At 45.3% G+C, this 14,142-nt stretch overlaps 1 protein-coding gene across 1 annotated transcript in view; it reads left to right on the forward strand.

Annotated features, from left to right (window-relative positions):
- REM1 (RRAD and GEM like GTPase 1) overlaps nt 1–14,142 on the forward strand; it is a 44,932-nt gene that overhangs the window by 2,411 nt on the left and 28,379 nt on the right. The window contains exon 2 of the mRNA XM_068262750.1: nt 11,399–11,660. Coding sequence (XP_068118851.1) covers nt 11,399–11,660 — 262 coding nt within the window. The remainder of the gene's footprint in view (nt 1–11,398; nt 11,661–14,142) is intronic.

Raw genomic sequence — 14,142 nt, forward strand, 5'->3', positions numbered from 1 at the left:
TCCGCCTCTCCTCGCCCCTCTCAGTGAAGGAAGATTGAGAGAGGCGGGAATTGACGTGCGAAGAGGCAGAGCTACAGCCCTATGCTCTGCCTCAAGCAGGAAACGCTCCCCACACTTTACACAGGGGATTTGGGGGTATAAACCCCTCGTTTTGCCACGGGGATGCGGCGTTTTAGCACTAGCTATAGTGCTTAACATAAATAGAAGTTAAAAACGTGCATTTAGACTCGCTTCAGAGTCTCTTTAAATGTATTTTATTGATAAGGTGTGAAAATATCCCCTAGGAGGAAACACAGGTGAAAAAAGTTAATTGAATAGGGGCCCATGGGTCTGATTTATTAACACCAAAAAAGCTGTTACCTTGAGGTGTCTTGCACAGTACATGCGATTACGATTTTTTTATACGATCCGATTTTTGATTCCGATTATAAAAAAAAAAATACTGCATGCTGCTACTTTTTTTTAACTGGAATCAAATATCGGATTGTGTAAACAAACGGAATTGCATGTAGTGTGCAAAAAGCCTAAAGGAAATCATAAATCTAGAAAAAAAGCAGTTTAACTTAGGGCTCAGACACACTATAAGTGCTTTACTTAGCGCTTTTTAGTCACCAGCGCTTTCTGAGAGCTTTTTAAAAACGCTCCCATTGACTTACATTAAAATTGCAGTAAAATTGTGCGATTTTTTTTTTTTTTTTTTTTTACCATGATTTTACAGCAATTTTAATGTAAGTCAATGGGAGTGTTTTTTTAAAAGCTCTCAGAAAGCGCTGGTGACTGAAAACCGCTCAGAAAAACGCTTATAGTGTGTCTAAACCGTTACCTCTGGGTTCTTGCAGCCTCCTGCAGTCATCCTGCGCCACCCTTTCTCTACCCTCCAGCCAGCAGCAGCTACCCCCTCAAAGCTGACCGGCTACGTACCTCCTTATCGCATCCCCGTGCATGCACAATACAGGCAAATTGCTACTGCGCATGCACACAGAAGTGCGAACAGGGTGCATGCGACTCGGGACCGTGCATACACAGTAGCCTGCAACTAGATGCGACCGGCCAGCTTTGAGGGGGTCACCGCTGCTGGCTGGAGGGTCTGGGAAGGACGGCGCAGGCACAGGATGACTGCAGGGGGGCTGCAAGAAGACCAAAGTAAGTTAAACTGCTCTTTTTGTTTACTTAGAGACTCTGTACTTAAAAAAATCCGCTTTGGGGGATACTTACCTCAAGAGGGGGAAGCCTCAGGGTCCCAATGAGGCTTCCCTGTCCCCTTTAGCTGCAGGGAATCCAGCGCTGGCTCCCCCGAATCCTCCCCCTCCCCCCAACAAGCTTGACAAGCTGCAATATATATATAATATATTAATATATTTACCTCTAGTGGCTCTTCGTTCGGGCTAGGCAGAAATAGCCAAGCCCATTTGTATCCGCTCTTCTGCAAAGGCACAGATGACTTGCACCTACGCAGTAGAGCGGATCCGATCGGGTTCGGCTATTTCCGCCTTAGCTTGAATGAAGAGCTGCTAATGTGCCTGCGCAAGATCGCGGTAGGTAAATATTTACCTCGCCGCGGTTCGGGGGGCTGCAGCGATGGATTGCAGGGACAGCGGAGGACGGGGGAAGCCTTGTTAGGATCCAGAGGGTTCTGCTTCCCGAGGTAAGTATCCCCCAGAGAGTTTTTTTTATTACATATTTTCTTGAAGTAACCCTTTAACCAGAGAACTTGATTGGTTGTTTTAAGCAGCTTCTGCTCTTTGGCTCCAGTTCTGTTTGTGTGCTTATAAGTTGCCAGCTTTATGGTTTAGTTAATTTGCCCACGAAAAACAACGGAAATGGGACAGAGCCAATGCCCTAGAGCAGTACGCTGCTGCTGAGAAACCGTCCTGCAGAATCCCGTCAGAACAATAAGATGATGAACTCAGAGCGCACACACTTTGTTCAGATTTTATAAGTTGCAAAGCCGATTCCCTGCCCCCCTCATTTTAGGGGTATGCAAGTTAAATATACATTGCAGAATGTCCTCGTCCCAAGTAATCGTTTTTGATCATTTCAGACTGAAATCTCAAGTGTGTAATGTTTTCCCCCTGACATTGCTGGCCTCCCTTTAAACACTACGTCCGATTAGATTGCAAGCTGCTGCTCACACATCTCCCACTTCCCTTTACATACAGCAGTACATGCTGCTCAGCTAGGAGTAAAATAGCAAGTCTGTACCTTGATTGTTCCAAAAACTACAACCCAAGTATAGCGGGAGGCTTCCTGCTATACATAGCAACAAAACACTGTGCCAAACAAAATTCCACCATGTCCAATTGCTTGTCACCCTTGTTTTGACATTGCCAAAAGGTGGAACGTTCCTATTTAGACATTAGGTTGTCAGATGAAAAAGCCACAAACAATAGATTTGCCCATCGGATGGCTGACATCTGTATAGCTACAGAGGGACAGTTCTTATATTTTATATCTGGGTACAAGCTGTTGGTTTAGGTCATTTTCCTGGATGCCCCAGTGATGAGATCAATGCAGGACTGTTGCCTAGATAAACAACCACGTGGTAAATGTTTTTTGTTTTAAAGTTTTGTGACATTTTATAATGAGAACTGTGGGCTATGTTTAGGAGACCTCCCTGCAGGAGCCTCTGGATGATATAAGGCAGGGCTTTTCAACCTGTGGTACTTTGTTGTTGACCAGGTGGTACGTAACAGGTTTGCCTGCCACTTAATTGCCTGCCTGCCTGCAGCTTGTCCTGGTCCCGTCCTGCCTTCACAAAGTTAGGTTTCCCCCTCGTTCATGCCCTGCTGTGCTGCCCTGTGGCATACTTCAGACCTCAGATCAGCGAAGAAGAGACCAGACATCACTGGCCACTTCCTGTATTTGATGTATACGTGCTGTCACTGTGCACCGATTACATGGCTGTCTCTTTAGCTGGGTTACTGCTGATCTGAGGTCTGAACTATTCCACAGGGCAGCACATCAAGGAGCGAGCAAGGGGTAGCCGAATTTTGTGTTGAGTCACTGCCCAGCTCTCTGATGGTGGTGGGAGGCTACCTATGTTGAAGCTCTAGAGCCAAACAAGGCTTCCCCCATACCTCCCAACTTGTTGAGATAAGAAAGAAGGACACTTAAGCCATGCCCCTGCCACACCCATGACCACACCCCTAGTCAAGCATACCAAAAAGATTTTATAAAAAAAGATGTTTTATAATTAAAACCACACTGGTCCTTTCTATCCTGGTTCATTTTCCTTCATTTTAACATTTTAAAATTAGTAATATATCAATTTCAAGGATGGGAATAAAGTTTAGAGTCAATCAAACACATTTTTAGGTAGAATGCAAGTGTCCAGGAGCTCCAAACAAGGCTCAAAGTAAAAAAACTGGTGTGCCAAGGTCCTCACCCTGGTACCTAGGGGTCACAGCATGACCATTTAACAACTTGATAAAGGCCGGAGGAGGCCGAAACAACTGTTTGTTGTTGTAATCATGTCTGCATCAATAAAACCTTAAAGAGCTATACGTTCTCTGTGATGTGCCGATCCTTTGTGGAATACTTACATTTTTAGGTAGAGAAATATATATATTTATATAGAAAGATGGACAAAGTCCTGAAAGAGGGACACATGAGGAGGAAAGAGGGACAGAGGGAAAGGGCTCCCATAGAGGGACTGTCCCTCCGAAAGAGGGACAGTTGGGAGCTATGGCTTCCCCCTTCTTCCTCAGTAGAAGGGATCCAGCGCTGGCTGCCCCTGAAGCAGTTGTCGACGTGTGCACATGCGCAGTGACAGCTCTCCCCTCTGGTGGAAACAACCGAGCCTGATTAGGTCCAATCTACTGCACAGGCACACTGGTGGTACTTGAAAATTTTCAGGTGATAAAAGTACAATTAGTGAGAAGGTTGAAAAGCCGTGATAAAAGGAGCTGATAGGGGTCACAGGCAGTCACTGCCCACCCATAACTGGAAGATATTCTTTGGGGTGAAATGACTTTTAAAGGAAACCCCAGGCAAAAATAAACTGATGAGATAAACAATGGTACCTATCCTCCTACTCCTGAAAATTACGTTTTCTTAGAATCCCAGCGTTTAATTTTATTTTAAACCCCTTGAGGACCCTGGGCTTAAACCTGCCCCCCCCCCCCCCCCCTTCCCCAACCCACCCCCGTGACCAGACTATTTTTTCCGAATTAGGCAACTGCAGCTTTAAAGGCTTGCTGCAGGGCCGCACAACTCAGCACACAAGTGATCTCTCCCCCCCCTCCTCCTTTTCTCCCCACCAACAGAACTCTGTGTTGGTGGCATCTGATCGCTCCCCCAATGTTTATTTTTTTATTACAAATATTTATTTTATTATTTTTATAAATAAATTTTGCCATTTTTTTTTTTTAATATTTATTCCCCAGCCTTCTCTCCCCCCACCAGCCAATCACAGTGATCAGCTGTCAAAGGCTTCAGCCTATGACACCCGACTACTGCAGTGCCCTCCAGGGGGACAGCCATGTCACACGGCTGTCCCCGGTACAGTGCTGCCTTAGATCGCAGTGCTGTACTAAGTGAATAGTACAGCAGTAGTAGCAGTTTCGCTGTCTAACAGTCTCCTAGCGTCGATTGCCGCTGGGAGGCTGATGGCGAAGCTCCGTCATTCATGTGGAGATGCGCGCGTGATCTCATGCAAATCCCCACCCCCGGACTTGACGCCTGGGGCTGCCGCCTTGGTCACGCCCATTGGCGTTAGGCGGTCTTAACCCCCTTGGCGGTATGAAAAATACCGCCAGGGGGCAGCGCAGCAGTTTTTTTTTAATTATTTTTTTTTTAAATCATGTAGCGAGCCGAGGGCTCGCTACATGATAGCCGCTGCTCAGCGGCATCCCCCCAGCCCCGCCGATTGCCTCCGGCGATAGGCGATCAGGAAATCCCGTTCAAAGAACGGGATTTCCTGGAGGGCTTCCCCCGTCGCCATGGCGACGGGGCGGAATGACGTCACCGACGTCAGCGACGTCGGGACGTCATTGGGAGACCCGATCCACCCCTCGGCGCTGCCTGGCACTGATTGGCCAGGCAGCGCTCGGGGTCTGGGGGGGGGGAGGCGCGTGCTGCACCGGATAGCGGCGATCGGGCGCGCGGCGGCGGCGATCGGGGTGCTGGCGCAGCTAGCAAAGTGCTAGCTGCGTCCAGCAAAAAAAAAATTAAGTAAATCGGCCCAGCAGGGCCTGAGCGGCACCCTCCGGCGGCTTACCCCGTGTCACACACGGGGTTACTGCTAAGGAGGTTAAGGGGGTTAAAAGCTAAAAAAGTAGGTTTAATGTAGTATTGTCTCATATGACTGATACAGTCTTTCAAGTGTCCCAGAAGCTAAAATATATGAACTAATGACCCCTTTCTTTAATCTATCCCTTGCACTCAGAATCAGTGGCAAGAGTTTTATGGTTGTAAGTCCTCATCAGTGAGGATTAATTTATAGTCCTACTAGGTCACACTGGATAGAAACTGTCACTTGCATACCTGAATGTTTAACTATTACAGGCAGAGAAAGGAGAAAAGGAACACAGCCTAGTTATTTGTATGCTTGGTACCGTACATGCACATGTCTATCTTATTATGTCACTTCAGGTACACTTTAAAGGGATACTGTAGGGGGGTCGGGGGAAAATGAGTTAAACTTACCCTTCTAATGGTCCCCCGCAGACATCCTGTGTTGGCGCAGCCACTCACCGACGCTCCGGCCCCGCCTCCAGTTCACTTCTGGAATTTCTGACTTTAAAGTCAGAAAACCACTGCGCCTGCTTTGCCGTGTCCTCGATCCTGCTGATGTCACCAGGAGCATACTGCGCAGGCGCAGTATGGTATGTGTCTGCGCAGTACACTCCTGGTGACATCAGCGGGAGCGAGGACACAGCAACGCAGGCACAGTGGTTTTCTGACTTTAAAGTCAGAAATTCCAGAAGTGAACTGGAGGCGGGGCCGGAGCATCAGTGAGCGGCTGTGCCAACACAGGATATCTGCGGGGGACCATTAGAAGCCCCGGGTAAGTTCAGCTCATTTTCCCCCGACCCCCTACAGTATCCCTTTAAGCAAAGCTTATAATGCAGTGTTTTCCTAATATAGCAGATTTTTTTTTACCCCCACACGTTTCAGGGAGCCATCCTGCCTTTCCATCCCCTCTCTGTAGTAGAGTACATGCAATGTAGGCAAGCTGATCAGGCATGAACTATTACTGCCTGTCTGGGAAATTTGTGACTGAAATAAGCATAACCATTTGGCAGTAGTCACATATCTATATATAGCTTAATTCAGTGAGCCATATAGAGCTAGCTACACACATCCAATCTTCATTGGCAAATGTTATCACTTCAATGTAGTAGGAGGGCCAACAGATTAATGCTACATACACACTTGAGATAAAAGTCTTTGGAAAAGGTAAGATCACAGACCAATTTTACCCCCTTCCATGTAGTATGAGAGCCATACTCTACACAGTCTATTCTATTGAGCTGAACTCCCCATCAGATAGAAATCTTTGCAAGGTGCTGCACACAAACATGCTGTACACATGCAAAAGATCAGTATCTGCAAAAAATCTGTTCCTGCAAAAGATCCGTTCCTGTAAAATGCATTCATAGTCTATGAGATCTGCAGATCTCAATACACACCTTGTTTAACAGACATTCATCTGCAGATCTGAAGAGCCATCCTGGTGGATCTGATCTGCAGATGAATGTCTGTTAAACAAGGTGTGTATTGAGATCTGCAGATATCATAGAATATCATAGACTATGAATGCATTTTGCAGGAACAGATCTTTTGCAGATACTGATCTGTTGAATGTGTACAGCATCTTTGTGTACAGCATCTTTGTGTGCAGCATCTTGCAAAGATTTTATCTGGTGATCAATGGAATAGACTGTGTAGAGTATGGCTCTCCTACTACATGGAATGGGGTAAAATTGGTCTGTGATCTTGCCTTTTTCAAAGACTTTTATCTCAAGTGTGTATGTAGCATAAGAATACTATGCACAGATTAGATAAGTAAGCTTTTATACTGCATGGAAGTTGAAAAATTGGCCAAGATTGGATGTGTGTACACACCTTATAGTGTACCCGAGGCGATATGTGACATGACATGAACGTGTATCTACAGTACCAAACATATTATTAACCAGGCTGTTTTATTTTGCTGCCTGAAAGAGTTAATTTCTAGGCATGGAAGTGACAGCTTCTGTCTTGTGGGTACCTTGTTGGGAATATAGTAAACTTGACTGATAAGCAAATCACAGCCATAAAAGTTTTCCTGGCAGAATACAACTTCTGAGGGCAGGGGGAGATAAAATACATGAACTATTTACCTTTTTCTAACTCTGGGACAGTTTAGAGGCTGATACTGATTAGAGACCGTAAAAAACATTCAACCTACTTTGTAAATGTTTACATAAAAATGAAAAAGCCTGAAATACTTAAAGCCAATGTTACCCCTCCTAAAAAAAAAAGTCAGATACTCGCCTAAGGAAAGGCAAGGCTCTGAGTCTTAATGAGCCTTCCCTCTCCTCTCCTGGTGCCCTCAGGATCCTCTGTTCATATCCCCCCCCCGCGGGGGACTTTGGAAGTCTTCGGGAGCCGAGTCCTCTCGAAGACAGGCGGCTCCATACTGCGCACGCGCGAGTGCGTCATAGACACGTACGAGTGCGTCAGAGAGGGCGCATGCGCAGTATGGAGCGGCCCGTCTTCGGGAGCCCGAGTGCTCCCAAAGACTTCATAAACCTCCCTTCGGCGGCAGAAGTGGCAGTATTTGACCGAACTGGTCGAATACTGCTATGGTGGATTCTGAGCGGGACCGGGCATCGGGAGAGGAGAGGGAAGTCTCATTAGGACCGAGCCTTCCCTCTCCTTAGGTGAGTATCTGACTTTTTTATTTATAAATGGGTTCCCATTAGCTTTAAAAAAGTCAATATAATTGTTTATCTCATCAGTTTAATTTTCACCTCGGGTTCACTTCAATATGACCATAGATCAGATGGCCTCATACATGGCACATTGGGGGACTCTGAACTTTTTGTACTTTCTGAAAGGAAACCTAAACTGAGAAGTATATGGATTTTTCCTTTAAAAATAACACCAGTAGCCTGACTCTCCTGCTGAGCCTGGGTCTCTAATACTTTTAGCCACAGCCCCTCAACAAGCATGCAGATCAGGTGCTCTGACTGAAGTCAGACTGGATTAGCTGCATGCTTGTTTCACTGGTGTGTGATTCAGTCACTACTACAACCAAAGAGATCATCAGGGGCTTGATTTACTAAGAGGTGCTAACCTACTTAGCACGTCTAAAGTCTTAAGGCGCGCTAACCAGGGTGCTAAGTAGGTTAGCACCAGTTTTCTCAATCAGATCGTGCGCTAAGTACCGCGCGCAAAGTCCTATGCGCGCGCTAAGTCCTATAGGCTTTAGTGGGCACTTCGTGCGGAGCGCTCTGAGCTCTGTGCAGTGTGCGCAGTACTTTGCGCACGATCACTACTTCTCACATTTCAACTGAGTTTAGACGTGCTAAGGGCCAGTGCTAAAGTTAGCACCATTTTGTAAATCAAGCCCCAGGAGTGCCAGGCAACTGGTATTGTTTAAAAGGAAACATCCATATCCCTCTCAGTTAAGGTTACCTTGAAGGACTGGAAGAATTCCAAGAATCAGGACACTGGGAGACTCATGGAATAATTGTTTTCCACTTCTTTTTTTCGGACTTGTTTTGGACACGGTTCATTATCCACCCATGTCCCTTGTCTGCCAAACAGCCCTAATGTAATCACTTATATCATTCCGTTCCTCTTCCTCTGAAAAGTCCTAAATTGGATAATTATGGATTCCCCCCTTCCCCAGGCTGGGTCGCGCACACTAATGCCCTGTTTTTCTCAATCCCGGGATGGATGGATTTTTCCATTGGAGAATAGTGGCTGTAATCAATAAGCGGCAGCCATCATTGGAATGCTTTGTTCTGATGACGATTTGTTTGAGTTTATATTGAAGGCCCAGTCCTATCCTCCACTAAAACTACTGTTAAATTCACAAAGTAGGATAGGTCAATAAGCAATCCGACTTGGAGTAGAATTTTGCAGCAGCCTGATGGACTAGAGCAGGCATGGGCAAACTTGGCCCTCCAGCTGTTAAGGAACTACAAATCCCACAATGCATTTGCCTTTATGAGTCATGACTGTGGCTGTCAGACTCCTGCAATGTATTGTGAAATGTGTTGTTCCTCAACAGCTGGAGGGCCAAGTTTGGACTAGAGGGTGATTTGTTGCAGAAATATGGATGGGACGTTGTAATGACAGACTGCAGAAAAGGGATTTTTTTTCATAGAATGGATAGTTTTGTTAAAGGGAACCAGATGCGAGAGAGATATGGAGGCTGCCATATTTATTTCCTTTTAAACAATACTAGTTGCCTGGTTGTCCTGCCGATCTTTCTGGCTGCCGTAGTGCCAAATCAAATACCTGAAACAAGCTAATCCAGTCTGACTTCAGTCAGAGCACTTGATCTGCATGCTTGTTCAGGGTCTATGGCTGAAAGTATTAGTGGCAGAGGATCAGCAGGCAGCCAGGCAATCTGCATTATTTAAAGTGGACCTGAACTCTTGCACAGAACAGAAGGAAACTACAGAGAAATGCACCTTGTATGTATTTAGAAAGTTTAGCCTGTCTACTTCCCCCTCATCTGTGACTAGTCACAAGTGTAATTTGCTCCCTCCGTGGTGTCATCTGGCTGCCTGGGCTAATTTTTAAACACAATATGTACTGTAAAAAAGAGAGAAATCGAGAGCCCAATATGGTGTAGTATGTCAGAGATACGAAGGGAAATGAATAGGTGAGATGGTTATACTCACAAACATGGGTTACCGCTCAGGCAACCACTGTATAGGCAGGTGAGGAGATTAGACCTGTCCTCACTCAGGATTAAGAAGTCGCTCTCTGTAGATCAGAAAAAATGGGGTAGGGTCACCCCTCCACCTGGGGTGGACTCAAGTATACTGGTAGGTGATCAGAGGCGCCACTAGAGGTGCTAAATTCACTGCACATTGATTGCTGTGTTTGTTGTCCCCGTTTTATTGCCTGAAGAAGTGGGTCTGCTCCCACGAAACGCGTTGCAGATTTTGGGGTACTATTGAATAAATGTATTCGTTTGATTCGATGACAGACCTTGGTGTCTAATTATTGAGGGGAAGTCCACCACTTTCCCACCCGGCAATTCTTAACAATTTTATATTAATTTTATTCTGCTGGCGCCTCTGATCACCTACCTTTAAACACAATATGTTAAACCAATGTCTGCATCTATGAAGGCAGGAAGTAGAGACACTGTAGATTTATTACAGGATTTGTACCAGCTGTAATAAAGAAATGTTTTTCCATAAAGGTGATTATGCTGTTGTGTATCCTTTTAGAGCAGAGAGGAAGTTCTGAGTTCAGGTTCACTTTAAAGGACAACTGCAGTTAAAAGAATAAGGAGGCTGCCATATGTATTACCTTTTAAATTAAACCAGTTGCCTGGTAGTCATGCTGATCTATTTGGCTGCAGTAGTATCTAAATAACACCAGAAACAAGCATGCAGCTAATCTTGTCAGACCTGATCTGCTGCATTCTTGTTTGGGGTCTATGGCTAAAAGCATTAGAGGCAAAGGATCAGCTGGATAGCCAGGCAACTTGTATTGGTTAAAAGGAAATCAATATGGCAGCCTCCATACTCCTCTCACTACACTTGTCCTTTAGAAGGAAATAAATATTTCAGCCTCCGTATTCCTCTCAGTTCAGGTGTACTCTAAAGCTGTAGAATAAACCTGAGAATTGTTTGGTCGGTTTTCAACCAACCACAGATGCGCTGGCAGCGAACCTACACACCATGCTACGCTGACAACATCTGTCTCTCTGGTTGATGTCTCTGCAGGGTTTTCACGTTTGTCAAAGTTTAAAAAAAAAAAAGTCAAATTGGACAAAGTGCCAAGAGCAGCTCTATAAATAGCCAAACTGTCACGACCAATACTCCACATAAAAACGACAGCCTATCGATTTTGACCTTGTAATAGGTCCTCTAGTTGTGCTTTCATTTGTCCGCCGGAATGTAGCTGCCAGATGTGCCCCGCGGTCCTGCGATCCTCACCTTCAGCTCCGTCCAGCAGGTCTCTCTGTCAGAAATATGACACGGCACCTGCTACGGAACGCTTGACAAAGGCAACAAGTAGCAAACGTGCCAGTTGGCTGGCAGCCTTCCAAAGAGGCACATAATTGGCTGTAGCTACAGGGGTGGGAGTGCAGCGCAGAGCTGCTCAAGAGTTCAGTGGAAAGTGGGACAATCCGTTAAGAGCAGCACAATTGTTGACTAGGAACAGGCAAAGGGAGGGCAGTGAGATAACTCATGACTTCTGTTTTGTGTTGGTGTAGATGTGCGCTGCTCGTGCCCCCCTGCGGAGGAGAGCCAGCACACCCCTGCCGTGCTCCCACCATCACCGCACACAGCGGGACAACTTGGTAATGGAGGTCTCGCAGCCCACTCGGGACCCCCACGGCAGCGAGTCCGCCACAGACGGAGACGGGGACTGTATTTTCAGGGTTGTTCTTCTGGGGGACCCCGGAGTTGGAAAGTCCAGCTTAGTCGGGATCTTCAGAAGAGAACAGGACAGAGACACGTCAGACCAGCCTCAAGGTGAGTGCAAAGTTCCATATTATGCCTTCTTTTCATGGGCTTACTAACCAGAAAGGAAAATGCAAATACAACATTGTAGTATTGTTGCTACCCATGCAGACATTGTATTGATCAGACCATTGCTGTTGTGTAACCACTTAACAACCAGAAGTCTCTGACCTCTTAAGGACCAGAGACTTTCTGACAAAAAACACGAATGCATTAAAAGGGAGATAAACATTTGAGATGCTAGCATAATATTGCCCGTGTTTAACTCTCTAGTAAGGCCACATCTGGAATATAGAATTCAGTTCTGGGCACCACATTACAGGAAAGATATTGCAGTTTTAGAGCAGGTGCAGAGACAAGCAACAACATTGATACAAGAGATGGAGGGTCTCACCAAGAAAGGTTAGACAAACTGGGTTTATTTAGTCTGGAGAAAAGACGCCTTAGAAGGGAACTAATTAACATGTATAAATACGTCAGAGGGCAATATAAAAGCTTGGCGGGTGAGCTTTTTGTCCCTAGGCTTTTTACAAAGGACTTGGGGACATGATCTGGGAATGGAGGAAAAACGTTTTAGCCATTTATTTAGGAAAGGGTTCTTTACAATAAGAGTGATTAATATGTGGAATGCATTGCCACAGGAAGTAGTTATGGCAAATTTAAAGCATTTAAATGAGGCTTAGATGCTTTCCTTGCATTGAAAGACATCCATTGCTATAATTAGAAATCCATAGCTGGTTCAACCCAATGGGGTTGATCCAGGGATTTATCTGATTACCATCTGGAGTCGGGGAAGAATTTTTTCCCTTTTGGGGCTAATTGGACCATGCCTTGTAAGGGTTTTTCGCCCATAGGTCTTAAGCTGGCCAACTGGTTCACAGTTGGAGGACCATTTCCCAAAGCGGACACGTGGAACATAAAAATGCTTTCCCATGGGCCTGTTCACACACATCTATTTCCACTGTCCATTTTCGCAACGTGCAATCCCAGCCTACATGACATTTTTGGACATGGTTGTGTTGCCATTTATCCAGTAGAATAGCACTAATCTGCTCCAGAGTGCGGTGGACACCACAGAGGACCTCCTGAGTACAATGTGTCTATACTACTTGGATACACTGGTGCTTCAGCTGCTCCAGCATAGTGTGAACTGAGCCTAAGGGTCATGAAAAAAACACTTATGACCAGTCGCACCAACTGAATCGCCAGGACTTGTAGCTGCAAACCTGAAGCGAAAATAAACTTATGAGATAATGAATTGTGTGTGTAGTACAGCTAAGGAATAGAACATTAGTAGCAAATAAAAGAGTCTCATATTATTTTCCAGTACAGGAAGAGTTAAAAAAAACTTTGGTAGTTATCTATGCAAAAGAGCTTCTCTGAGCTATTGGACCCACTGGGTCAAATACAGTCCTGTTTTCTGAAGCACTTAAACAGCCAAGAAAGTGAGAGAGAGCTTGAGATAAGGTTTTACTGCAGGAAAGTTCAAAGGGTCATTATTTCTGCTTTGTTTTATAGCTGAAAAGACAGAATGTGGTTTCTAAACTGAAAATATAACAGAATGATGCAATGTTATACAAAAAAAGGGTATATAACTTAAAATAAAAAAACTTATGAGATTTTTTTCTTTGCTACTAATGTTCTGTTCATTATCTGTACTACACATACAATTAATTATATTGTAAGTTATTTTTCACTTCAGGTTTGCTTCAAAATACATTGTAATGGAGTGATAGGAGCAAGTCACTAGAACTACTACCTTATACCAATGGATCCTTAGTGCTAGCACAGTAACTACCGTAATTGCAAGCCCTGCTTCTGTTTTCTTGGATCATTTCTCTGCCTGGCTTCTCCAGTTCCTATCCTCTGACATCCCTACCATCATCATGGGTGATTTTAACATTCCTATTGACACCAATAACACTGTCTCCAAAAAACTTCTATCACTCACTTCCTCCTATGGCTTGTCTCAGTGGTCCTCTACCTCAACCCACACTGATGGCCATACGCTTGACCTTGTATTCACTCGTCTCTGCTCTGTCACTGACTTTACTAATGATCCACTACTACTCTCTGACCATATTCAAAGGTAGAAAGTAACCTGCGCTGTGCTGGTACTAAGAAGGTGTAAGGGTGCTGCTCCTTTTAGCTGGGTGGCGCCAGTAATCCTAGGTAACAGAAGAAGAAACAACGGAGCGCTCCTTTGTGCATTAACTTTTTAATCTTGAAAAACACGCAACATAAATACACTTACAGTGTGTTGATGAAAAGTGCGCTTGTCAGGCCTGCGGGCGGTCCTCTCTCTGCTCCTGTGCCTGGCCGGGACAGCAAGAGCGGTGGTATCGGCGGGAGTGACACGCGGTGAGCGGAGCCTGGTGCGCTGGAGCCGTATGACGTCACGACGCGTTTCGGCGTAACCACGCCTTCGTCAGGTGACGCTACGGTCCATACGGCTCTTATTTATACTACCCAAAGTGGGAGTGTTTGGGAGTAT

This window comes from Hyperolius riggenbachi, chromosome 12 (genome assembly GCF_040937935.1).
Source record: "Hyperolius riggenbachi isolate aHypRig1 chromosome 12, aHypRig1.pri, whole genome shotgun sequence".
In the NCBI taxonomy this organism is placed as follows: Eukaryota; Metazoa; Chordata; class Amphibia; order Anura; family Hyperoliidae; genus Hyperolius; species Hyperolius riggenbachi.